Source organism: Artibeus jamaicensis, unplaced genomic scaffold (genome assembly GCF_021234435.1).
Source record: "Artibeus jamaicensis isolate MK-2021 breed Jamaican fruit bat unplaced genomic scaffold, CSHL_Jam_final contig_240, whole genome shotgun sequence".
Taxonomy (NCBI): Eukaryota; Metazoa; Chordata; class Mammalia; order Chiroptera; family Phyllostomidae; genus Artibeus; species Artibeus jamaicensis.
Genome location: NW_026521506.1, coordinates 10,722,179 through 10,746,551, shown reverse-complemented (window position 1 = coordinate 10,746,551; position 24,373 = coordinate 10,722,179). Strand labels below are relative to the sequence as shown.

Sequence of the window (24,373 nt, the reverse complement as noted above, 5' to 3'; positions counted from 1 at the left end):
AAACTCCATAGTTTGCATTAGAGTTCACTCTTGGAGTTGTACATTGTTATGTGTTTTGACAAATGTTCAAAATGTATGCATCCACAACTGTGGTATCATACAAAATAGTTGTATTGACCTAAAAATCCTCTGTGTTCTGACTGTTCACCCTTCCTTGCCCTCTAACCCCTGCAAACCACTGATCTTTTTACTGTAAAAAGAGTTTTGCCTTTTCCAGAATGTCATTTTGTTGGAACAGTATGGTAGCCCCTTTAACTGGTTTCTTCTTTTTTCCTCCATGTCTTTTCATAGCTATTTATTTTTAGCACCAAGTAATAGTCCATTTTTTGGATGGACCAATGCTAGTTATCCATTCACATACTAAAGAATATTGTGGTTGTTTGCAAGTTTTAACAATTTTGAATAAAGCTGTTACAAAATCCATGTGCAAGTTTTTGTGGAGATACACATTTTCAGTTCACTTGAGTATAAAAAGCATGATTACGGAAACATATGTAAGAGTATCTTTAATTTTATAAGAAACTGCCAAACTGTTTTCCAAACTGGCTGCACCATTTTGCATTCCCAGCAGCAGTAGAGTTCCTGTTTGCTCCACATCCTCCCAAGCACTTAGTATTGTCTTTGTATTTTGGCAGTTCTATTATGTGTGGAGTGATAGCACCTTGTTGTTTTAATTTGCAGTTCCCTAATGACATATGATGATGCTTACTTGACACTGGTATATCTTTGATGACATGTTTGTTCAAGTGTCATTTTTTGCATTTATCCTGTTTGATGTTCTCTAACCTCCCTGGGCCTGTGGTTTGGTGTTTGACATTAATTTGGGGAAATTTTCTGTCATTATTGCTTCAGATTTTCCTTCTGTTCCTTTCTTTCTTGTTTGATATTCTTATTACATGTGTGCTACATCTTTTGTAGCTGTCTCACAGTGTTTGAATATTTTGTTTGGTTTTTTCAGTCTTTTTTTTCTCTCTTTGCTTTTCAGTTTAGGCAGTTTCTATTGTCATACTCTCAAGCTTAGATTTTTTCCACAGCTTGTCATGTCTATCAATAAACATGTTAAAAGCATTTTTCATGTATTTTACCAAATTTTTTGTTCTTAGATTTCTTAGAATTTCCATTACTCTCTTTTTGCATGTTATCTACTTTTTACATTAAAGCCTAGCACACTAATCATAGTTGTTTTAAATTCAAGGTCTGATAATTCCAGCTTTCCTGCCATTTCTGACTCTGGTTCTGATCCCCTTTTTGTCTCTTTAAATTGTGTGATTTTATATTTTAGCATGCCTCATAATTGTTTTTTGTGGTTGAAATCTGGACATAATGCACTAGGTAAAAGGAACTCTAGTAAATTAAGACTTTAATGGTGCAGCTGTAAGGTGTGGGGTAGGGGAAGAATTCTCTAGTCCTATGATTAGGTCTCAGTCCTTTAGTGACCTCTATCTATGGACTGTAAACTTTACAAATGTTTTTCAGTTTTTTTTCCCCCTTAGATAGGACAGGATGACTAGAGGAGGCTAGAGTTGGATGTTTTCCTTCCCCAGGTGATTTAGGGTCTGGTAAAACCCCAGCAGGTTACTCTGGTAAATAGTTTCTTCTGGAGGCAGGCCTTTTTAACAACACAGTGTTCTGGTGTACAAAATGGTTTCTATCCCCTTCCCTCTGCTGGAAGTTCAAGAGGATCTTTCTCAGATATTCATTGTGAGGACCTTATTGGGCTCCTGGAGATAAAACTCACAGAAGTGTAGGGACCTCACTATGACTGGGGTCCCCTTTAACTTTTTAAGCCTCAGACTTGTCCATACTGAGCCTCCAGCAATTTGCCAATTATAGTTTAGATTTTCCTACTTTGGCACTGATTCCTGTAGAGGTTTCTGCTCATGCATTTATGGTCTGGTAAGTCAAGATTCTCTGTATTCACCTATCTGTCTCTCCAGTTATGGGGATAGAAGTTTGCCCTGTTACTTCACTCCTCTGATGAATCTAAGAAAAGTTGTTGGTTTTTCAGTTTGTTCAGGTTTTTAGATGTTGTTAGGGTTCAGTGGCAACTTCTAAGGTAGACTAGAAACTGAAGTCTTGTGTCTTAGTTTTTACATTAATCATTCTTCTGTAGGACCAGTCAGGGCTACATTTTTTAAAAACAACTATCAGCAGAAATAGTGTGTGGACAGCCATCAGTTCTATATTTTCTTATTACAGGGCTCATAACATTTGCTGCTATTCAAGTAAAAGTAACTGATGCTACCTGGAAATATATTAGTTATATTTGGGGTGAAGAATATGAAGCATGATGAGGACTTTCATGTGTTGAAATCCTCTGTTCATTTGCAAAAATTTGGCCTCTGTGCTTTTGTGTCTATATGGCCAACTAGAACCTAAAGTTTCTCTTTAAGAAGCTTTTTATACATGTCAATTTATTTTTTCCTTTTTTATTATCTTACATTTTATTGTTTATTCCATTACCACTTTATCACTCTTATATTCCTCTCCCACATCCCCTGCAATTACCACATTGTTGATCATGTCCATGAGTCATTTTTCCTTTTTGCTTAATCTCTTCAACCCCTAAACTCCCCCCATAGCTGTCATCTGTTCTCCATCTATGGTTCTGTCTCTATTTTGCTTGTTAGTTCCACTTGTTCATAAGATTGCTCATATGAGTGAAATCAAATGGTAATTGTCTTTCTCTGACTGGCTTATTTCACTTACAGTAATGTTAACCATGTCATCCATGCTGTCACAAAGAGTAAAATTTTATTCTATTTTACAACTGAGTAGTATTGCATTATGTAAATGTCCCATAGTTGTTTTGTCCACTCATCTACTGATGGACAATTGAGTTGCTTCTATATCTTAGCCATTGTAAATAACTGCAATGAACACAAGGGTGGTTATGTTCTTGACTTAGTATCTCAGGTTTCTTTGGATATATTCCCAAAAATAGGATTGCTGGGTCAAAGGGTATTTCCATTTTTAATTTTCTGAAGTATCTTCATACTGCTCTCCACAGTGGCTCTACCAGTTTGCATTCCTACCAACAGTGCACAAGGGTTCCCCTTTCTCCACATCCTCACCAGCACTTCATTGTTGGTTTCTGGATAATAGCCATTGGTTTCTGAATAGCCATTCAGACAGTTGTGAGATGGTATCTCACTGTAGTTTTATTTTGCATTTATCTGATGGTTAATGACATTAAGCACCTTTCATAAGTCTATTTGCCATCTGTATGGCCTCTTTGAAGAAGTTCCTGTTCAGGTCATTTGCCCATTTTTAAATTGGATTGTTTGTGGGTTTTGATGTTGAGTTGCATGAGTTCTTTATAACAAACTATAGAAATGATCCCTGAAAGTATAGTCTTAGCTCTTTATAATTTATCAGTTGTATCAGTGAATAATATCTCCCATTCTGTGGGTTGTCTTTTTATTATTTTATTTATTTATTTATTTATTTATTTATTTATTTATTTATTTATTTATTTATTTTGGTGTTTTTCTTTGCTGCGCAAAAACTTTTTCATTTGATGTAGCCCAATTTATTTTTCTTTTATTTCCCTTGCCTGAGGAGATATATCAGATAAAGTATTTCTGCAAGCAATGTCCAAAATTTTAATGCCTATGTTTTCTTCTATGATTTTGATAGTTTCAGATCTAACATTTAAGTCTTTGATCTACTTTGAATTTATTCTTGTGTGTGGTATAAGAAAGCAGTCTTGTTTCATTTTTCTGCATGTATCCATCCAATTTTCCCAGCATCATTTATTGAATAAATTTTCTTTAGTCCATTGGATATGCTTGTTTCCTCTGTTGAGTATTAATTGACTATAAAGGTGTGAGTTTACTTCTGGGTCCTCTATTCTGTTCCATTAAACATTTTAACATATTTCTGTGAAATACGTCATTGTTATCTTGATAGGAATTGCGTTGAATCTATAGATTGCTTTGGGTAGGATGGACATTTTAATGCTATTAATTCTTTCTATCCATGAACACAGTATGTGCTTTTATTTATTTGTATCTTCTTCAATTTTTTTCTTCAGTCTTATAATTTTCCAAGTACAGGTCTTTTACATTCTTGGTTAGTTTTATTCCTAGGTATTGTATTCTTTTTGAAGCAATTGTGGGTGGGATTGCTTTTTTTTTAATCTCCCTTTCTTGTAGTTCATTATTGGCATATAAAAATGCCACTGACTTCTGGTTATTAATTTCATATCCTGCTACTTTATTGCATTCATTTATCAGTTATAGTAGTTTCTGGTGGAAACTTTGGCTTTTTCTATATACACATACATGTCAGTTTTAAAAAACAAGTTTTCTCTTCTTTTCTTTTTGTAATCTGAAGGATCCAGTTTATTTTTTTCAAGTATATTTTATTGATTATGCCATTACAGTTGTCCCATTTTTTCTCGCCTTTATCCCCCTCTGCCCTGCACCCTGCTGCCTGCAGCAGTCCCCCCAACTTAGTTCATGTCTTTGGATCATACATATAAGCTTTTTGGCTTCTCCATTTTCTGTACTATTCTTAACCTTCCCCTTTCTATTGTGTACCTACCATTTATACTCCTTATTCCCTGTACCTTCCCCCCACTATTCTCCCTCTCCCACTCCCTGCTGATAATCGTCCATATGATCTCCGTTTCTGTGATTCTGTTCCCGTTCTACTTGTTTGCTTTGTTTTTGTTTTTTACATTCAGTTGTTGATAATTGTGGGTTTGTTTTCATTTTGTTGTTCATCGTTTTTGATCTTCTATCTCATAGATAAGTCCCTGTAATATTTCATATAATAAGGGCTTGGTGATGATGAACTTTAATTTGACCTCATTTGGGAAGCACTTTATCTGCCCTTCCATTCTAAATGATAGCTTTGCTGGATAGAATAATCTTGGATGTAGGTCCTTGCCTTTCATGACTTCAAGTACTTTTTTCCAGCCGCTTTTTGCCTGTAAGGTTTCTTTTGAGAAATCAGCTGATAGTCTGATGGGAACTCCTTTGTAAGTAACTCTCTCCTTTCTTCCTGCGGCTTTTAAGATTCTCTCTTTATCTTTAATCTTGGTTACCTTAATGATGTGTCTCGGTGTGGTCCTCCTTGGGTCCAATTTCTTTGGGACTCTCTGGGCTTCCTGGACTTCCTAGAAGTCTATTTCCTTTCCCAAATTGGGGAAGTTTTCCCTCATTACTTGTGCAAATAAGTTTTTAAAATCTTACTCTTCCTGTTCTCCTTGTGACAACCCCAATGATTCAGATGTTGGAATGCTTAAAGTTGTCCCAGAGGTTCTTAAGCCTCTCCCTTTTTTTTTTTCCCCCAATTCTTGTTTCTTCATTCTGTTCTGGTTGGATGTTTATTTCTTCATTTTGTTCCAAATTGTTGATTTGAGTCCAGGTTTCCTTCTCTTCACTGTTGATTCCCTGTATGTTTTCCCTTACTTCACTTTTGGGTAGCCTTCATTCCTTCCTTCATTTTGTGACTGAGCTCAATCAATTCTTTGAGCATTGTGATTACCAGTGTTTTGAAGTTTGAATCAGATTGGTTGTCTCTCTCCTCATTGCTTAGTTTTTTTTTCTGAAGTTTTGATCTGTTCTTTCACTTGAGCCACATTTCTTTGTCTCAGCACACCTATTTCATTGTAGGGGGCAGTGCCTTAGATATTCACCAGGGCAGAGCAACCATCTTTGCTGTGTTGTGGTTCTATCTGTGGAAGAGGGGTCAGAGAGGGAACAGTGCTGCTTGTTGGCTTTCACCCCACTTTCCATCACTTCCCTTGCTTCCCACAAGCACATTGTGCCCTGTCAGGTGCTGATTTGCAGGTGGATGGGTTTGTGTATGTTCTAGCACCTCTGTGGGCCCCTCCAACAGACTCTCCTAAGAGACTGGGAGTTTTCCCATTTCTGCAACCCCCATAGATTTTTTTACAGCCAGAGGTTTTGAATCTCTAGTTTCCTGCCCTGAAACTCTGGGTTTCACTGTCTGTCTAACTTCCCCATTGTTCCTCCCAGCTTATCTGTGTGGGATTGCCCCCACATTCCACTGCCTGGCTTTTCAGCATGTCTTCTCCACCCTGGTTGCCCAACACTGCCCCTCCAGCAGGCTGAATGAATGTTTCTTTAACTCCTTTGTCGTTGTACTTCCATGCAAATGACTTTCTGACAGTTCTAGTTGTTCTTTGTTTTTAAATTTGTTGTTATCATTCTTTTGGTTGTGTGAAGTAGTGATGCGTTCTTCTCTATGCCTCCATCTTCTAAAACACCAAGTTGTCTTAGTAATAAAATGAAGCACAAAGGAATCTGGATATATGATTTCACTACTTTATATTGATTATTTAGCCTTAGTATCACAGGCAGAAGCTCTGAAGGAAGAAAATGACAGCCTCCGTTGGCAGCTTGATGCATATCGGAATGAAGTAGAACTCCTTAAGCAAGAACAAGGTAAAGCCCACAGAGAAGATGACCCAAACAAGGAACAGCAGTTAAAACTCCTGCAACAAGCCTTGCAAGGGATGCAACAGGTAAAGCCATTTTGATTTCCTGAGCTTTCTGAAAGAATAGCATCAACTCCTCAAATAGCAAACCTCTTGTTCTTCTTGATGTTCTGTTATCTGGCGTAGATGAGGAAGAGATTATGTGTTGTGGGAAATGAAATAATCTTGTTAATACAGTGGTAGCAATGAATCACCATTGTTCAGAGAATGAGTATTAAATGGAGAATACTTAATGAAACTACACTGAAAATAATCTACTTTGGGATCTGGACAGAGCCTCAGAGTTCTTATGAAGAACCACAGGTACTTATATATGAAAAAATGCTGGTAAATAAGTATCTAGTCAATACAATGCTGAATAGTATAGCCTTTTAGAAGGAATTGCAGGAGTCCTGCCCTTAATCTGGATAGAAGCAGGGGTGTTATAGGTTTTTAAGTATCAATACTTTGGGCATATATTAATTTGCTTTTATATTTTTTTGTTATCACAGTCATTTATGTGAGCGAGCTTACCTGAACATTTTTCCAAGTATAAAAAGTAAACTAAATAAGTGCATCTAACTCATTGTGTAAACAACATTGTGTAATGGATGTTCAGTATCTAAAAGTTTCATGTAACCATCACCACAGTGAGCCTAGAATTTAAAATATATCAACAGCTGTTCTCATTTAATAAAGGAGTAGTAATTCTGAGTAACTGTACTATCTTCTTCTGTCTTGCTAGACTGCTGATCATTTTCCCTACAACTTAAATTGTGCAAGAATTTTTTAATTGTATGCCTTGGAATTTTCTAGAGCAAAGCTTATTGCTGGCACTAAGATCCATATTCCTATTACTAATGCTGTCATTGTCTTCCTGTGTGACAAGCAATATCACATTAAAATTTCACCTTTCCTATTGGCGAAATGTGTGAAGTGATGCTTACTTTTCTTTCACTGTCACCATGGAGTTTAATTAGAAAAAGTAAATTACATTAGAAATATTTGCAGCAAAAATTGCATACCCTCAGCTAGACTTCAAAGAATTTTGACAGTGTACATTGTACTGTGTCTTTTAGTCCTTCCAATGATCTTTTGCAAGTCTCTGAAAAGCAAGGCAATGGAAATATTTTCTTGTTGTTTTCCCCTCTTACCTTGATTTTGAAGCCATTCCATATAAATACAGTTCTGCAATTTAAATGCAGTTAAAATGTGGTGAACTTTTTTTTCATTTCATCACTTCAAAGACCTCATTGAGACAACTTAGTCTGTACCCCCTGAAAAATTAATTTACTCATTTTGATTACTTCTTATTGGAAAATAACTTTGTAAACAATGATACAATTTCACCTATAGAATCCCAAAAAGATGTATAGTCTAATATGGTGGTTATAAGCCTGGACTATGGAGTTGATGCAGTCCAGCTCTAAATCCCAGCTGTGCCACTGAACAACCTTAGGCAAACCACTAAACCTCTGTAAGCCTCAGGATTATGTATCATGGGATAATTGTGAAGCTTAAATGAGATCATGCATGTGAAACCCTTTGCCCAATGCTTGGCACATAGTATTTATTGAAATCATAAATAATGATAAATCTAGTTTCTTACCTAATGCTATAAAAACCATCATTTGTGAAATTTAGATTCTTTACTACTTTTCTCACATAAATTGAATTTCGCTTGTAAAATAGCTATCTACAAGGATGCTTTACAACAGTAAATTCAGTTTTATACAGCCATCAAGACATTGTTCACATGTTATTAACTATACCCTACCCTTACTCCTGGCTGGAATAGGAAGGTTAAGTGATTAGGTCATCAGGTTCTCAGACTCTTTCTAAAATGTGAACAAATACTAAGGAAGAGCCAAGTAAAATAACTTTAAGTGAAAAGTATCTTGATTTTCCCTTAATATCTCTGCATGGAGAAATGATTGTGTATGCTTGGGTAAAGTGAGGCAGGCCAGCCTAATATCTAATTTCAGCCAAGGTTTTTAATTGAAGTGTGTCTCCTTAAAACTTGATTGTCTTTGGTCTTTCTTGTAGCATCTACTCAAAGTCCAAGAGGAATACAAAAGGAAAGAAGCTGAACTTGAAAAAATCAAAGATGATAAGTTACATGTGGAAAAAATGTTGGAAAACCTTAAAGAAAAGGTACATGAGTTCAAGTGAACCTTTTACCTTACCCCTTTTCCCCCTTTTCAGTGACAATGAAAATGCCCAGGAAGTTGCTGCAAAAGGGAAAATGTTTGGAATGGTTGGCTGAATGGGGATTTAAAATCCCCACCTCCGTGGCAATTCTTGAATCAATGGCTTTGCTTTTAAGTGTGAGTCTTTTGCACTTCCAAGGGTTCTGAAGAGTGTACTTTTCAATGAATAAAATGTCAGTGCATCCCTAAAATTCTTCCCTCCTGGAGAAAATCAGAGTGTATACCTCATCTTGTCAAGACTAGAGTGTACACTTCATCTTGTCAAGCAAATAACAACATAGAAAACTCCTGTGACAGAGTACCTTTAATTAAGTATTTCATTAAAGGAAGAAACAGGGAGCAAGTAGAATGTTAACATTTTTTGTGGACACTCCATCTAGTTTAATAATGAGCAGCTGCAGGTGAAATGGCCAAAACTAAAAGAGGAGAAACCTTAGAAAGCAAACAATATTTTAAAGCTAGATGACAGCAACAGGGAAGGCAAGGTGGGATTTGGTCTCATGAGAACCTGCAGTGATAAGAAACATCAGTGAGGCCCTGACTGGTGTGGCCCAGTGGATTAAGCACCATCCTGAGAACCAAAGGGTCGCCACTTTAATTCCTGGTCAGGGCATATGCCTGGGTTGTGGGCCAGGTCCCCAGTAGGGGGCTCTCTAGAGGAAACCACACACTAATGTTTCTCTTCCTCTCTTCCCCTCTCTAAAAATAAATAAATAAATTATTCAAAAGAAAAAGAAACATCAGTGAGGACTTCTAAGAGAGAGTATTAACATCCGGATGGATTATTGTATCACAACCATGAATAGGGTGCCTGGTCTATTTAAGGATGTGTAAAGTCTATTGATGGTGTCTCCATCGTAACTCTCTAATTTCTTTTATGCCTGAAAATTCAACTGAAGTTATTCTCTGAAAAGGAAGGCCCAGTGTCCAGAACTGCCTGATTTTAATGTCTCAAAAAGAAGAGATTAGGATGTTACACCAAGAGCCAGAAATCAACAATGCTGCAGTTCCACAAAAGCTCATGCTTTTGATCTTATGTGCTCAGCTCAGGAAGATGCACTGCATACAAGTGCACTGGTTGCATATGCCAACAGAGTGACTTCCCCCAGAGTGCCATTAAGAACTGACAACCTTGGTGTAGTTGAAACAAATGATTGGAAGTTTTCTTCCAGAGACCATTTGCAATATGCTTTTAATTCTTCCACTCCATAAAACCAACTCACTTTCCAGTTTTGTGGGTGCTATTAAAGATACAAGCACAATTCCAGAGAATTTCATTTATCAAGATTTTAATTGAAAAGTGCCAAGGCTGTTCTATTTATCGGGACTTTCCTCGTAGTATAAGAGCTTCTAGAATGTCCCAGAGCTGCTACATTAGCTATTTCACTTCTTGCATAAAATGGAGTATGTAGCCAGAAAACTACAAATAGATGTGGGATTGTGCTAATGACATTATGCTTAAAATCACCCTTTAGGATGAACATCAAAAATTGACTTAAGGGCATTTTTAGTGTAAGGACATTTTTAGTGCTTTAGTGTAAGTAGCTTTCTGCTTTGTAAAGTATTTCATTTAAAGAAGCAAGAGGTCAAATGACATATGTGGAAGAAACTTGCCATAGTGTGCCTAAGTCTAAGTGTTTCCCATTCTGAAACTGAATATACCATGATATACCAACGAAAGAGGACAAGGAAAGAGACCCAACTGATAGGAAAATGTGAGTCAGAATATTTTTCTCTTATTTTAAGCAAAGCTGTTTTCAGAAAAAGTCATGACACTTCATTATAAACTTATCTTCTCTGGGAAGCTGATTTGTTACCAAATATTTCAAACTGACACAGTCAGGTTAGGAAGCAAAGTACCATCACATTAGACTACAAAAGTAATTTTGGTTTGAAAGGAAAGCAATACGTTTCAGTGAGGAGGAATCTTTTTTTGTTTTTGTTTAGGTTTCTTGACAGTAAACCAGTGTGACTTATTGTCAGAGTTTTGCAGTGTGACTTGTATCTGCCTTACTACAGAAAGAACTAGCTCTTTCAATCTGCTAATAAAATTCAAGGTGATAAGCATCCTTTCAATATACCTTCAATTTTTTTAAATGCTAGTTATGTAATAAAACTGAAATCAAGTTTCAATAAGGCCACATTTCTATTCAGGATGGCTAAAACTTCTCAGGATGTTTTCACATTTTAAATGACCTCAAATCTGTTAAACTGTCATACTTAAGAAATGGCTTACTAGATCATTTAATGTTTTAAGGAAGTTAGAAGCAGATGTACAGCCCATGATTTAGAAGTGAGCCGGTGGCCTAAATCAAACTTGACATGATAGTTACTTTCTGGATTGGATTCTAAAGGCCAAGGATTGAGTAGGTCATCAAGAATGGTTTCCCTTCTGACTGTAGCCAGGAAGCCTGTAAATCCAGAAAACAACATGTCTGGTAGCACAGACCATTCATTTTGTTCAGGGGCAGCTTCCTAGAAGCTTTGAAGACATCTTTAAAGAAAACAAAAGGAAACCTGTTTCTGCTGTAGGCTTGTGGAAGGGAAGAAGTGATAAAGCATCTGAGACAGGCAAGATGTGCCCCACCCTCCAGCATTTTCTTATACAATAGCAATGAGACTGAATCTGTGGCTTCATTTATTCCTCTTCTAAAGGCTTTGTCCTTTACATTTATAATACGGAAAAGATGTTCTTAGTGGCCAAAGAGAGAAAGAAAGATCCATGAAAAGTCTGGAGGTACTTTTCAATTTGATTCAATTTTATACTCAGGTCATGGATTTCATATGAGTATCTCTAGGAAACCTGCCTGTTATGCTCAGAAAGAGAAAACTTACAACAACATAGAAAGTGACTAATGATATTTTTGATCACGGCCATTTCTTGCTGTAAAGTCAGGAATATCCTAACTGATAACATCATTATGAGAGAGAAGAGACACAGAGAGAGTTGATAGTCAATAAATGGAGACATTAGGACTTCCGCCAAGATGGAGGCGAAGGTGGACACACTGTGCCTTCTCGCACAACCAGGTTTAAAAACAACAAAGTTTTAGCAACAAAAACACAGTCAAACCACAGAAAATTGAACTATGCGGAAGTATGACAACAACGAACCATTCAGCCAAACCTGCTGGCAGACCCAGCAGCAGAGCAGGGTCGGGCAGGAAATATACACCAGACCGACCCAGGTGTGCGACCCAGGCATACCAGCAGCCTTGGGCGGATCCCAGGTGTGGAGTAGCAGTGGACAGACCCACAGAGAGTGTAAGGCAGCGGACCCGCTGAGCACTGACCGTGGTCACACATTTGCACACAGATAAACCGGTGAAGGAGCAAGCAGTGAGACGGACCCGGCAGGCCCCAGCGGCAGGAAGCGGCAGAGGGGACCACCATTGTCCCTCTCTGACCCCGCCCCCACATACAGTATCACAAACCAGTGACCTGGGTGGCCCCACCCTGGTGAACACCTAAGGCTCCACTCCTCATACATAACGAGCACAAACAGATCAAAATATGGCCCAAGAACAACTCAGAGCCCCAGAGCCAATAAATGTAAGCGACGAAGAAATAGCCAAACTTTCAGATGCACAGTTCAAAATTCTGGTGATCAGGATGCTCACAGAACTGGTTGATTTTAGTCACAAATTAGAGGAACATATGAAGGCTAAACTAATTGAAATGAAGGGAAATACACAGGAAACCAATAGTAATGGAAAGGAAACTGGACTCAAATCAAAGGAGTGAACCAGAAGGAAGAAAAAAACTAACCAAACAGAAAAGGATGAAGAAACAAGAATTCAAAAAAATGAGGAGAGGCTTAGGAACCTTCAGGACATCTTTAAATGTTCCAACCTCCGAATTATAGGTGTACCAGAAGGGGAAGAGGAACAGCCACCAGTGGAAAACTTATTTGAACAAATAATAAGGGAGAACTTCCCCAATCTGGCAAAGGAAATAGAATTCCAGGAAATCCAGGAAGCTCAGAGAGTACCAAAGAAGTTGGACCCAAAAAGGAACACACCAAGGCACATCATCATTACATTAGCCAAGATTAAAATGAAGAAGAGAATCCTAGAAGCAGCAAGAGATAAGGGGACAGTCACCTACAAAGGAGTTCCCATCAGGCTGTCAGCTGATTTCTCAAAAGAGACCTTACAGGCAAGAAGGGGCTGGAAAGAGGTATTCCAAGTCAATGAAATCCAAAGACCTACAACCAAGATTAGTCTATCCAGCAAAGCTTTCATTTAGAATGGAAGGGCAGATAAAGTGCTTCTAACATAAGGTCAAATTCAAGGAGTTCATCATCACCAAGCCCTTATATATGAAATGTTAAAAGGACTTATCTAAGAAAAAGAAGGTAAAAAAGATGAACAGTGAAAAGACAGCAAACTCACACTTATTAACAACCACATCTAAAACAAAAGCAAACTAAGAGGTCATCTAGATCAGCAGCAGAACCATAGAAATGAAGATCACATGGAGGGTTAGTAACAGGGGAGTGGGAGGAGGAGAAGGGGGGAGAAGGTACAGAAAAATAAGTAGCAGAGACGGTAGGTAGAAAATAGATAGGGGAGGGCAAGAATAGTAGGGGAAATATAGAATCTAGAGAACTTGAGACGTGGTCATAAACTAAAGGGGGGACTGTGGGGGGGTGCAGGGTGGAGGGGAATGAAGGGGGGAAATAGAACAACTATAATGGCATAATCAATAAAATATATTTTTAAAAATAGAGATATTAAATTTTAGTTCAGAATCCAAAAGTTGACTGCCTACTAATGGATTAGCTAAATTTTAGATTCTTCATCCAGAAATGGGACTTGGCTTTAGCAGAATGTGGACCTAAAATAAAAAAAGAATGGTTTTTTTAATGGTGGATGGTTTGGAATGAAATCCAGTCTCTACCACTTCCTAGCAATGTGCTGTTAGGCAATTCACCAAATTTATCTGAACCTCACTTTTCTGATCTGTAGAACAGTGCCTGACATCTGGGAAACAGTAAATGTTGGGTCTGGTCTTCCAGATTACTAGTATAGAGTCAAGAATGATGAAGGTAGGAAATTAAAACTGGTGAAGATGAATGTCTATATTTTCTGTGTTAAGAATGCATAGTATAAAGAAGCTTTGTTTTATCTGGGATGTTTTTTGACTTACACTGTTTTCCTTCCTCCCATTCAATGACAAATTGTACAGTATTGTTTTTACTGTTCCCTGTTGTGTAATTGAAACCAAGCCTGTTACCAAATAAGGTGGACTGACCCAGGAAGCATATTATTCCCACAGGAAAACTGTGCTTCTAGACTGTGTGCATCAAGCCAGGATAGTGACTACCCTCTTGAGAAGACCCTGAACAGCAGTCCTATCAAATCTGAACGTGAAGCATTGCTAGTGGGTAAGGAAGCTAACAAACACATACAATATATAGAATGTAGTGCAGAGGAGGATGGTTTTGCCTAAGATGACTAGACACATGCCAAGAATTTATGAAGCATGACAGTGCAAGGACCCAGAGTCCTAAAGATAATGGGACAAGAACAAATACAAATTTCAATAAAAATGGTAACAGCCATTCCCAGCCCACTTCAAACTCCTTGTAGCCACTGCCACATCAAGTGTGAGAGTTTAAGGACTATGCTAAGAATGGGGTGCTAGAGAAATACACTGTAGATTTTAAAATTTGTATGCAAGGCTAGCTGACTCTTTCCCAGTCCCATTCAGTGGGCAGTACAGACACTGTTTGGCAGAGAGTTTCTCCAGATGACCCTCCACAGGAGTTGTGTGCCTCTCTTAAGTTTTCCAGGTTACTGGCAGATGACTCAGAAGGCTGTCTATAAGTGTTGGACACTAGGGGAGTCTGATGAAGTAAATGCTAGAATTGCTATCATTATTTAGAAATTCATTCACAGAAGCAATAACATAAATGGTTAAGGAATCAGACAGTACTGGCTTACCGTCTTGGCCCAACCATTTCCATCTTCTATCCTGAGCTTTAGTTCTTCTATCTGAAACAAAGGGCAACTATGAATATGAAACACAATAATTCATCTAAGTCACTTTACACAGTGCCTAGCCCATATTAAAACCTCGATAAATGTGAACCATTTTGCACTTACAGCTCTATTCACAAATGCTTATTGACTTTATATTCCATTTGGAGAACAGTGGCAGAATGAGATCCCAAAATATTTTATCATTTAAAAGGAGCTGACCTCAGCAGATAATCTTAGCTGCCTTCTAGGAAGCCGAGCCACACAGTAACCCCACCCCATCTCAAAAGTTCCTCACACTTACCAGCCTCTGCATATTTTTAAAATACATCTGCCTCTTTGGGTAATGGATACTGTACTCATATTTAACAATTTGATATGTTAATAAAGATGCACAAAGGGAATCTGCCATTGAATCTTCAAGAAAATTGACAACTTATTTCCATTTCCAACTCAAAGTTTTTTAATAAATTGGCAACTAGGAGACCTGTCAGAGAAGAGCTGGGGGCAGGAGGAAGCTTCTGTAAATGGATATTCTAGAAACAAAGACTATTAAGATAAGTATTTTTGATTTGTTTTTCTAAAGAAAGTAGTCTTGCACTGACAGAGAGAATGGAAAATATTTTTGAATTGTTTTTTTGGATATGAACCCACAAAAACTGCTTAGTGTTTTGAAACCTACAGAGTTGTTTGTTGACATCTGACAGATTATGTTGACCAAAGGATCTAGAATTCCTTTGAACACCAACTCTCTTCTTTAGAATTTAAGTTTCTTTGCTTGAGTCAGTATTTACAAATTCAATCTGCCTCATCATTTAATAATAAAGGAATGTTATAAGTAATAACATACATTTTGAACATATTTTGATCCCTATCATCAGTTCCTCCTAGATCCCCCAACCTGCCCCCTTGCCATATAACAAAAAACTGTTGAAGTTCATGCCACAATTTAAACTTGTGATATTCTTTGTCAGTCTGTAAAGGGACAGACAAGTTGTAACTTATGAACTAAATCATATTTAGCCTTTATTTCCTGGCAGTTCAGCAAACTCTATTTTAGGGCAGTTTGAGATACCTAAGATCTTATAAAAGAAGGTGAATTTAAAAAAAATTAAAGAAAGCCCTGGCTGGTGTGGCTCAGTGGATTGAGTGCCAACCTGTGAGCCAAAGGGTCACCTGTTTGATTCCCAGTCAGGGCACATACCTAGGTTGCAATCCACGTGCTTAGTTGGGGGCATGCCAGAGGCAACCTTTAAAAATGTAAATAAATTACTAGTAGACTTTTGAACAAAATTCTAGAACAATTAATCTGATGTCCAGAACAATCAAGGCAGTATGTGTAGCTGCCAGTCACCCCATAGTTATGCTGAGTAGAAATTATGACCATTCCTAGAAGCTGTAAACTGCTATGAGAATTCTGTTACTTGAAGAGATTCGGGGCTCTGAGCACAAACAAAATGCTAGTGACCACTTAAGTGAGACAAATGTTTGGCTATTCTTTATGGAGATGCTCACAGAGTAAAACTCAAATACAATCAGCAAATTCTCCCATGAGATGCACAAGATTAATCAGGCAAAGCACATGATTTGTACTTTTACCACTACAAGAAGACATTATTAATACAGAAGAGGCTAAAACCCAATTTAAAGACTGCGGAGGAACTAAACGTTTGTCAAGGAACATGTATCAAGGACCCATGGACAGAGCCAAAGTGGGGTAGGATTGATGCTAGGAGGTGGGGATGGCTGGGTGGGAGGGTGTGGTGAGGAGAAAATGGAGACAACTGTACTTGAACAACAGTAAAAAAACAGCACAATATAAAGTCATTGTAAAATTCTTAATTCATTGTAAAATGTAGAACTCAGATCATCTTTAGCCATCAAAAATGGTAGAAGTGACTCCTCAAATGCCAGCTTTTCTTCCTTTCTTTTTTATATATTTTTTATTATTTATGCTATTACAGTTGTCCCACATTTCCCCCTTTGCCACCATCCTCCCAGAACCCCCTTCCCTCAAATGCCAGCTTTTCTACATGTTATATAGTGTAGTGAGAAACAGTATGTCAAGAGCAATTGTCTGGGTTCAAATTGTCTGGGCCCTGCCACTTAGTATTTGTGTGACCTTGGGCAAGTGGCTTAAATTTTCTGTGCCTCAGTGTCTCTTCATCTATGAAAGAGGAATGGTAATACTTACCTCACAAGCCTATTGTAAAGATTACATGAATAAACTTAGAATAGTGTCCAGTACATAGTATGTTGCACATAATAAGTTAGCTTTTGCTATACATTGTCTATGTGGCATCTCAAAGAATACATTGCTCAAGTGTAACCTCCGTGGTATTGTCTCTACAGGGATTATCTCCACATTTCTTCATGTCCACCCATTTGGAGCAAGCATTGAATATATCTGTTCCTATCTGCACCGTCTAGACAGTAAGGTATGTGGGGACCTGAAATGGAATATAGGATTCTTTGTGGACAAGAGACCTTACTCTCCTCAAGCATAGATCACTCATTAATAACTGCTCTAAGGAAATGTCCTTCACCTGTTCTTTCACTGTGATTCAATGTAGAGCTTCTCTTTTGTAAGTATGATGACTATCTGTCCCCATTTGCCTAAGACTGAGGGATTTCCTGGGATTTGGGAATTCCAGTGCTAAAACCAGGGAAGTCCAAGGCCAACCTCAGTGAGTTAGCCACCCTAGTTACAAGATACATCTTAGAAGAATTTCACTCCTTTCTCTTAATTCACATATAGGCTGTAAATTAACCGATATATTACACAAATCAATCTCTTACCCTGGCCCTTTAATAATTAACAAATGTTAATTTTGCAAGTTGGAGTCTTACTGCAACCACCTCCCCAACATCACCATCACCACAGCCATTATCTATGATGAAATTCTCAAGGCTGGGACAAAAAATAATAACAACAACAACAATAAGTCTGTAACACAGGCTGAATATTTGCTTACAGTTGATCTCATGAGCCTCTTCCTTCCCTGGATAATATCCTGTGGAGGAACTCACAAAGCATCAAGAGCAAGGATAAGTGCTAGTTTCCTAGAAAGTCAAGGGTGCCTCATTCAAGGAGGAAAGAACTCTTGATCCTTTAGAGTAAATAAACTCATGATAGATATTTTTCATAAGCAGCATTCATTAAACCTGCTCATGGATTGTATTCACTATTTCACAGGATCTGAGCCATTTGAGAAGTACTATTGAGTCTTGTGCAGCTGGATTACAAAATGTTAAGCCATTCAAACATATGTCCTTTTAACAGAAGTACTGGCCCATTTGGGAATCCAGCTATTGTGATATATTCTCATGGCATTTGTTTCAGTTCTAGCTGCCACTTCCTCCTCATTTATCTGTGTGAAATGATGCTGTTCTGCAATTAAATGGCACATTTGGTAGTGAAAGAAGGAGTGGAATGTGAGCGCCAGGACCAAGTGGTCAGTTGAAGTGGTATAAATTGAACTACATATCAGTAAAAATGTTCTGGTTATTTTTTAAAATTATAAAAATAATACATGCATATTATCTAAAAATGTAAGTCATATAGAAAGAAGTATTGCAAAGGGAAAGTTATAACCCCACCCCTCAATGATAACTACTGTAAACAGTTTGGCATATCTTTATTTCAGACTCTTTTCTATACATATGTTGCATCTAGATCATATGTATATATCAGTAAACATTGCACATTTATGTTTTTGAAATGAGGATTCAACTCTATATCATACTCTGCAATGTGATTTCACTTAACTGGAATACATTCTTACTACTAGTAACACAAGCACTGGAAAGAAAACTTGATCTCCCTCCTCGTCCAGGCCCAGTTTCTCCTGAGCAGCTTCCTGCCAGAGTAGTGCCAGGACCTCACAAGGAGAGCCTACAAGTGGTACCAACAGAAATGAGGAGGAATATTCAGTGTGGTGGCAATTCAGAGTTTCTTTCTTTCTTTTTTTTTAGATTTTATTTATTTATGTTTAGAGGGGAAGGGAAGGAGAGAGGGAGAGAAATATCAATGTATGGTTGCCTCTCATGGGTCCCCTGCTGGGAACTGGCCTACAACCCAGGCATGTGCCCTGACTGGGTATCGAACCATGATACTCTGGTTCGCAGGCCCACACTCAGTCCACTGAGCTATGCCAGCCAGGGCCAATTCAGGGTTTCTGTAAGGATTCCCCAGTGCTCTTCTGTCAAGATCTAGTGCCCGGGTTCACAGTACAAAGGTTTCTACTAACATAAAGATGACCACCTGAAGCAATCCTTAAAGGGATCCACAGATTTGTTTTTGTATTGCTGTGAGTGAATGCATGTGTGTATATATACACATGTGTGATCGTGTGTGTGTGTGAGAGAGAGAGAGAAGAGGGAGATAATGCAAAGAAGTAGGAATCAGAGCATTCCTTAATCCCATTAGTTTTCTTTTGTGAACTAATGAGTGTGTGGAGAATTCTGGTCTGGTGGCAGGCTTTTCTGCCTCACTCCCTTCCCAAAAGGTTTTGCAGATTCAGTAGATCTACACATAGCATTGCCAGCACTGATCCAGGGTCATTCAGCTGGCTACAAACCCAAGCCTCTCCACATGACTAGCTCTTTCCAATAAAAAACTCAGAAGTAGAAAACAGTTTGGAGGTTCCTGAAAAAAATTTAAAATAGAACTGCCATATGACCCAGTAGTTCCACTTCTGAGAATATATCTAAAGAATCCCAAAAAACTAATCAGAACAAATACACGCACCCCTATATTCACTGCAGTGTTGTTTACAATAGCCAAAATATGGAAACAGCTCAAGTGTCCATCAGTAGATTGGTGGATAAAACAACTAAGGTACATTTACACAATGGAGTACTACTATACCATAAAAAAGAATGAATTCTTGCCCTCGCTGGGTGGCTCAGTTAATTAGAACATTGTCCCATACACCAAAATGTGGTGGGTTCAGTTTCCAGTCAGGGCACATACCTGGGTTGTAGGTTTTATTTCCAGTCACAGCATGTGTGAGTACAGCAACCAATCATGATTCTCTCTTATACCTCTCTCTCTCTGTCTCTCTCTGTCTTTCTCTGTCTCTGCCTCTATCTTTCTCTCCCCTTTCTCTCTCTCTAAAATCAATAAATATATCCTTGAATGAAGATTAAAAGTAATTAATTCTGTTCAATTTCCAGTCAAGGCACATGCCTGGGTTGCAGGCCAGGTCCCAGTGGGGGCCATGTGAAAGGCAACCACACATTGATGTTTCCCTCTCTCCTTCTCCCTCCTTTTCCCTCTCTCTAAAAATAAATAAATAAAATCTTTTTAAAAAGCAGTGAATTATTACCATATGCAACAGCATGGATGGACTTAAAGGATATTACACTAATTGAAGTTAGACAGAGAAAGCCAGATACCATATGATTTCACTTCGTGTGGAATCTAAAAAACAATATAAATAAACAGAAACAGATTCATACATGCAGAGAACAGACTGATGAATGCCAGAGGGGAAGGGGATAGGCACCTGGGTGAAATAGGTGAAGTGATTAAGAAATAATAATTGATAGTTACAAAATAGTCAACATAGGGAATATAGTCAATAGCATTGTGATAATTAAGTATGGTGCCAGGTGGGTACTGGAAATATCAGGGAGATCACTTTGTGAAGTATATGATTGTCTAGCCACTATGCTGTACACCTGAAAATAACAAAATAATACAAAGTAATGTGTAAACTGTAATAAAAAATTAAATTTAAAATGGTTATGCAATTAGCATTTTAATAAATTTTATTAACATAAAAAGGAATAGTAAATAAATCTCATAAAAAAGAAAGAAACCTCAGTGTTGATCAATCTCAAAAACAGCATTTTAAACAAAGAAACAAGTGACAAATAACTATGTTGTATATTTATACATGTATGAAATTTTCAGAAAATGCAAAACCACAGTGAAAAAAATATGACTCAGGGATTGGAAGTGAGGATTGAATGCAAAGGGGCACAAAGGAACTTTTTTGAGGTGATGGAATGTTCTAAAATTGAATTGTGATGATGGTTGTAAAATTGAATACATTTACTAAATTTGTACAGTAAGTTAACTAAAACTCATCAACATGTCAAATAAGTGAACTTATTATATGTAAATTATACTTAAATAAAGCAGTTGTAAAATATATAAACAAAAAGAAAGAACAGTGGACTCTGTCTAGTGATCACAACATAAGAAGGCTGCCATCTGGAAGCCACTCACCCAACACATACACATGCAGGAAGAGGGAAAAGAGGTCAACTCCACCCTCTAAATGCATCAGTATCCTAAAGTAGGCAATGTTGGGGGAGAAAGAGCCACATGAGGAAGGTGAGACTGGTTTTGAATGGAGTTGTCCTCTCTGTCCCACAGATCTGCACCAGTGATGTGGAATGTCTCATGAGCAGACTTCAGTATACCTTCAAACAAGAAATGACTGGAGTTGGAGCTAGTCTGGAGAAGAGATGGAAATTCTGTGGCTTTGAGGGATTGAAACTGACCTGAATCCATCTGCCTAACAACCTGGGATCCCTAAAATAAATGTGTGTTGGAAAAGCTTAGAAAGTGATTTCTATTTTCAATGGTTTCCAAGTGAAAATTGATTTAAATTGTTCAGTTCATTCCTGACATCTATTTTGATGTAAAACAAGGATCCTACAGCACCTTGAGCTACAGGCCCTAAAAAAAATTGACTCAAACCTCAAGTGCTGTAACTTCCTCCCTTTTTGTCCATTGATTGTCTTTGTTTTTATTAGTAGTATTGAAAAAAGCCTGATTCTAAAGAGTATTTGGAGTGTTTTCAGTGTTTGTGTTACAGTGTCTGTAGACTTTGGTATTTTTAAAAACACCGTTAACTGAAATATTTTGATTTGTGTGTGACTTGTGTTTCAAAATTTCTCTTCATGTTAGTGTTGCTGCAGGTGAAAGGAGTGTGAGGAGCTCTAGCTACTTCATAACTGACATCTTTCCAATCCCTAGTAAGTGGATAACACATCAGTGTCTTCTGGAAGGTGTTTGACCAAGCACACCTTTTAAAAGACAAAGCATGATTTGTGGCTTTTACAAAATTACTGTGAAGCAAAAGTTGACAACTGTTCCAAACTTATTTTCTCTCATATATCAGACAAAAAGTTTATTTCAGAATATAAAAAGGTCTAGATATATGTGCAGGATACAAGTGTCCAGTATGACTGGCATATGTACGTGCTATTCAGAATCACCTTGTAAATAGTCTGCTTTTAAAGGAGGGCATGTTTAGTTTTCTAAGAATTAAAACACATGTGTGCATTGTGTACATGTGCACACACACATTAGCAAAAGGGATTTATTTTAATATGTTTCCCACCCGGCCTTCTTACAACATCTGTTGGTCCCTTTTCTTCTGCTGTCAGTGTGTTGAATTGCTAACCATGTACTGCTGTAAATGTTACGTTTACTTCATGTTGAATATTTGCAAAGAGTTGATATGAGTATTAATAGAAAACTGTTGGTGATGAATAAATAATGGGCCAGGTTGTGTGAGGCTTCCTGCAAACACGTTAGTTCCACCTGGAGTGCCAGGGACACCTTCAGATTGCAATGGCAGTGTGGGTGGACCAGTCATGAGGTCCTTCTTGATGGGAGAAAAAGGGAAACAATGAGGATTTGAGGCTAATACCCTGAGGTAGAGATGATCTTTTCTTTTGTAGTGTTGGTGGTGCTTGTAATAATACAAGTGTGCCCTCCTTTGAGTCTCGATTCAAAATAACTGAATATACTAAGTAAGCAAAGCTGATGAACAGTATTTCAGGAAAATGCTTTGTAAATGGGATGTCAGTAGTGTTCAAAGTTGTATTTTTAAAAGATAAATATTCATTTTTATACCTCAATTTGGTGTTCTGTTTTGAATTACTTGCTCTCTAAGTAATCCTTCAGTAAATCATCTCAGCTTCTTCCTTTCAGTTACCAGGATGTTGTAAGAACATGCTAAACCATCTGTCTTGACAACTAGAAATAGGGTTCCATGGCAGCACATTCATGCTGAAAGCTGGCTTTCCTTAAGCACCCAGCTGTGGCACCAGCAGGAAGCTGGGGTTATTTTTACACTAGCTGCTTCACTGAAGCATCTCTGCCATCAACACTACAGAAGGATTTGATTCATCTGTTTAAGAGGTCCTAGAATGTATTATTTTAACAATATTAAGAAAATCAAGGGAAATTTGCCACTAATGAACTATATCTTCTTTAAATAAGTTAAATAAAATGAAATTTTAAAGCTACAACTGCCACAACCAAGCCCCTTGCTCTCCTTCACTTAATCTATTTGTACTATAAATGGTCTCTTGCTAGTATTTCTGCCAATTTAGTACAGGTATACGTACTTCAGCCTGCTTACATGTACTAGTCATGATGGTTAATTTTGTGAGTCAACTTGGCTAGGCAATAGTGCCCAGTAGCTTGGTCAAACACCAGTCTAGATGTTGCTGGGAAGGTATTTTTGAGATATAATTAACACTGAAACCAGCAGACTTTTAGTACAGCAAACTACCATATTTTGCCATATAACATGCACACTTTTAGCTCACATTTTTGAGGGAAAAAGAAGGATTTGCATTATACATGGATAGCGATCACATACCATAATTCCATGTATAATGCGCACAAATGTGTGTGTACATTATACATGACAAAATGATATCCTTCATAAAGTAATTGGGTCTCATCCAATCAATAAGAGGCCTTAAGAGAAAAGATTGAAGTCTTCTGAGGAGAAAGTAATTGCTACTCCAGATTGACTTTGGACTAAAGACTGCAGCATTAACATCTGCCAGAATGATTTGCAGACCACTGGCCAGCCCAACAAATTTCAAATTTGCCAATCCCCATAATCACATGAGCCAATTCCTTAAAATAAATCTCTCATGTGTGCTTATGCACACACACATACACACATCTCATTGGTTCTGTTTCTTTGGAGAATCCTGACAAATATACTAGTTCAGAGTAGTTATAATATGTAAAAATAGGATGTTTGGATTATATTACATATTCAAATTGTAATACATACCATCTCCCACAAAACTTTCAACATAGAAATCTATTAATGAAGCTATTTTTTCTTACCAAATGCTCAGTGCTTTTATTGTTTTGTTATTCATACTGAATTTTGAAATATTACTGTTTTGCTATTTTTAGGTGATACAGTAGTTAGATTTTCCCAGATACTAATGAATAGAAGCATTTTTTATGTTACAAATATTTCTTTCATCTCCCTACTGAGTCCTATAACATCTCCAATTCTTATTTTTTATATCACCAAGTTTCTTGTTAAATGCCTTTGATGCAAATGAAAAAAGTTAGTTTACAGAGAAAATTATACACATATCTGTATTCAAGTTACATAAAGTTTTATTTCAATTAGGCTCAATAATGTACACTTTTCATATAATGCAAAATAAACTGTATTACTTGAAAAGACAGCATAGATGTGCAGGACCTTTTGACTCACCTGGTAGAGCTGGGTGAGCCCTTGAGATTCTTTTAGTTGTCTTGGACAGTCCATCAAATAGACCTGGATTCACTTTTCACAATAATTGCTAGTATCTGCTGAGCTCCTATTCTCTCATTCTGCCCAAAGTTACTTTATGCATGTATACCTTTAGACAAGTTATATAAACACAAGAGGATTTCAATTTCCTAGTTGCTAAAATTAAGGAAAAACAGTACCTCAGAC

At 37.5% G+C, this 24,373-nt stretch overlaps 1 protein-coding gene and 1 pseudogene across 6 annotated transcripts in view; one reads left to right on the top strand and one right to left on the bottom strand.

Annotated features, from left to right (window-relative positions):
• The window catches only part of ENOX2 (ecto-NOX disulfide-thiol exchanger 2), a 426,329-nt gene extending 402,609 nt beyond the window's left edge, over positions 1-23,720 (top strand). For 4 of the 6 annotated variants that reach the window (XM_053662317.1, XM_053662318.1, XM_053662313.1 and 1 more), the window contains 5 exons: positions 6,318-6,499; positions 8,498-8,605; positions 13,942-14,050; positions 16,998-17,083; positions 21,034-23,720. In XM_053662317.1, the coding sequence (XP_053518292.1) occupies positions 6,318-6,499; positions 8,498-8,605; positions 13,942-14,050; positions 16,998-17,083; positions 21,034-21,165 (617 nt within the window). In that variant the 3' untranslated portion in view covers positions 21,166-23,720. The remainder of the gene's footprint in view (positions 1-6,317; positions 6,500-8,497; positions 8,606-13,941; positions 14,051-16,997; positions 17,084-21,033) is intronic. The other 2 variants (XM_053662315.1, XM_053662316.1) reach the window with 2 other exon arrangements.
• Positions 3,264-3,358, bottom strand: LOC119046600 (uncharacterized; annotated as a pseudogene).
• Positions 23,721-24,373: the final 653 nt, after the last annotated feature.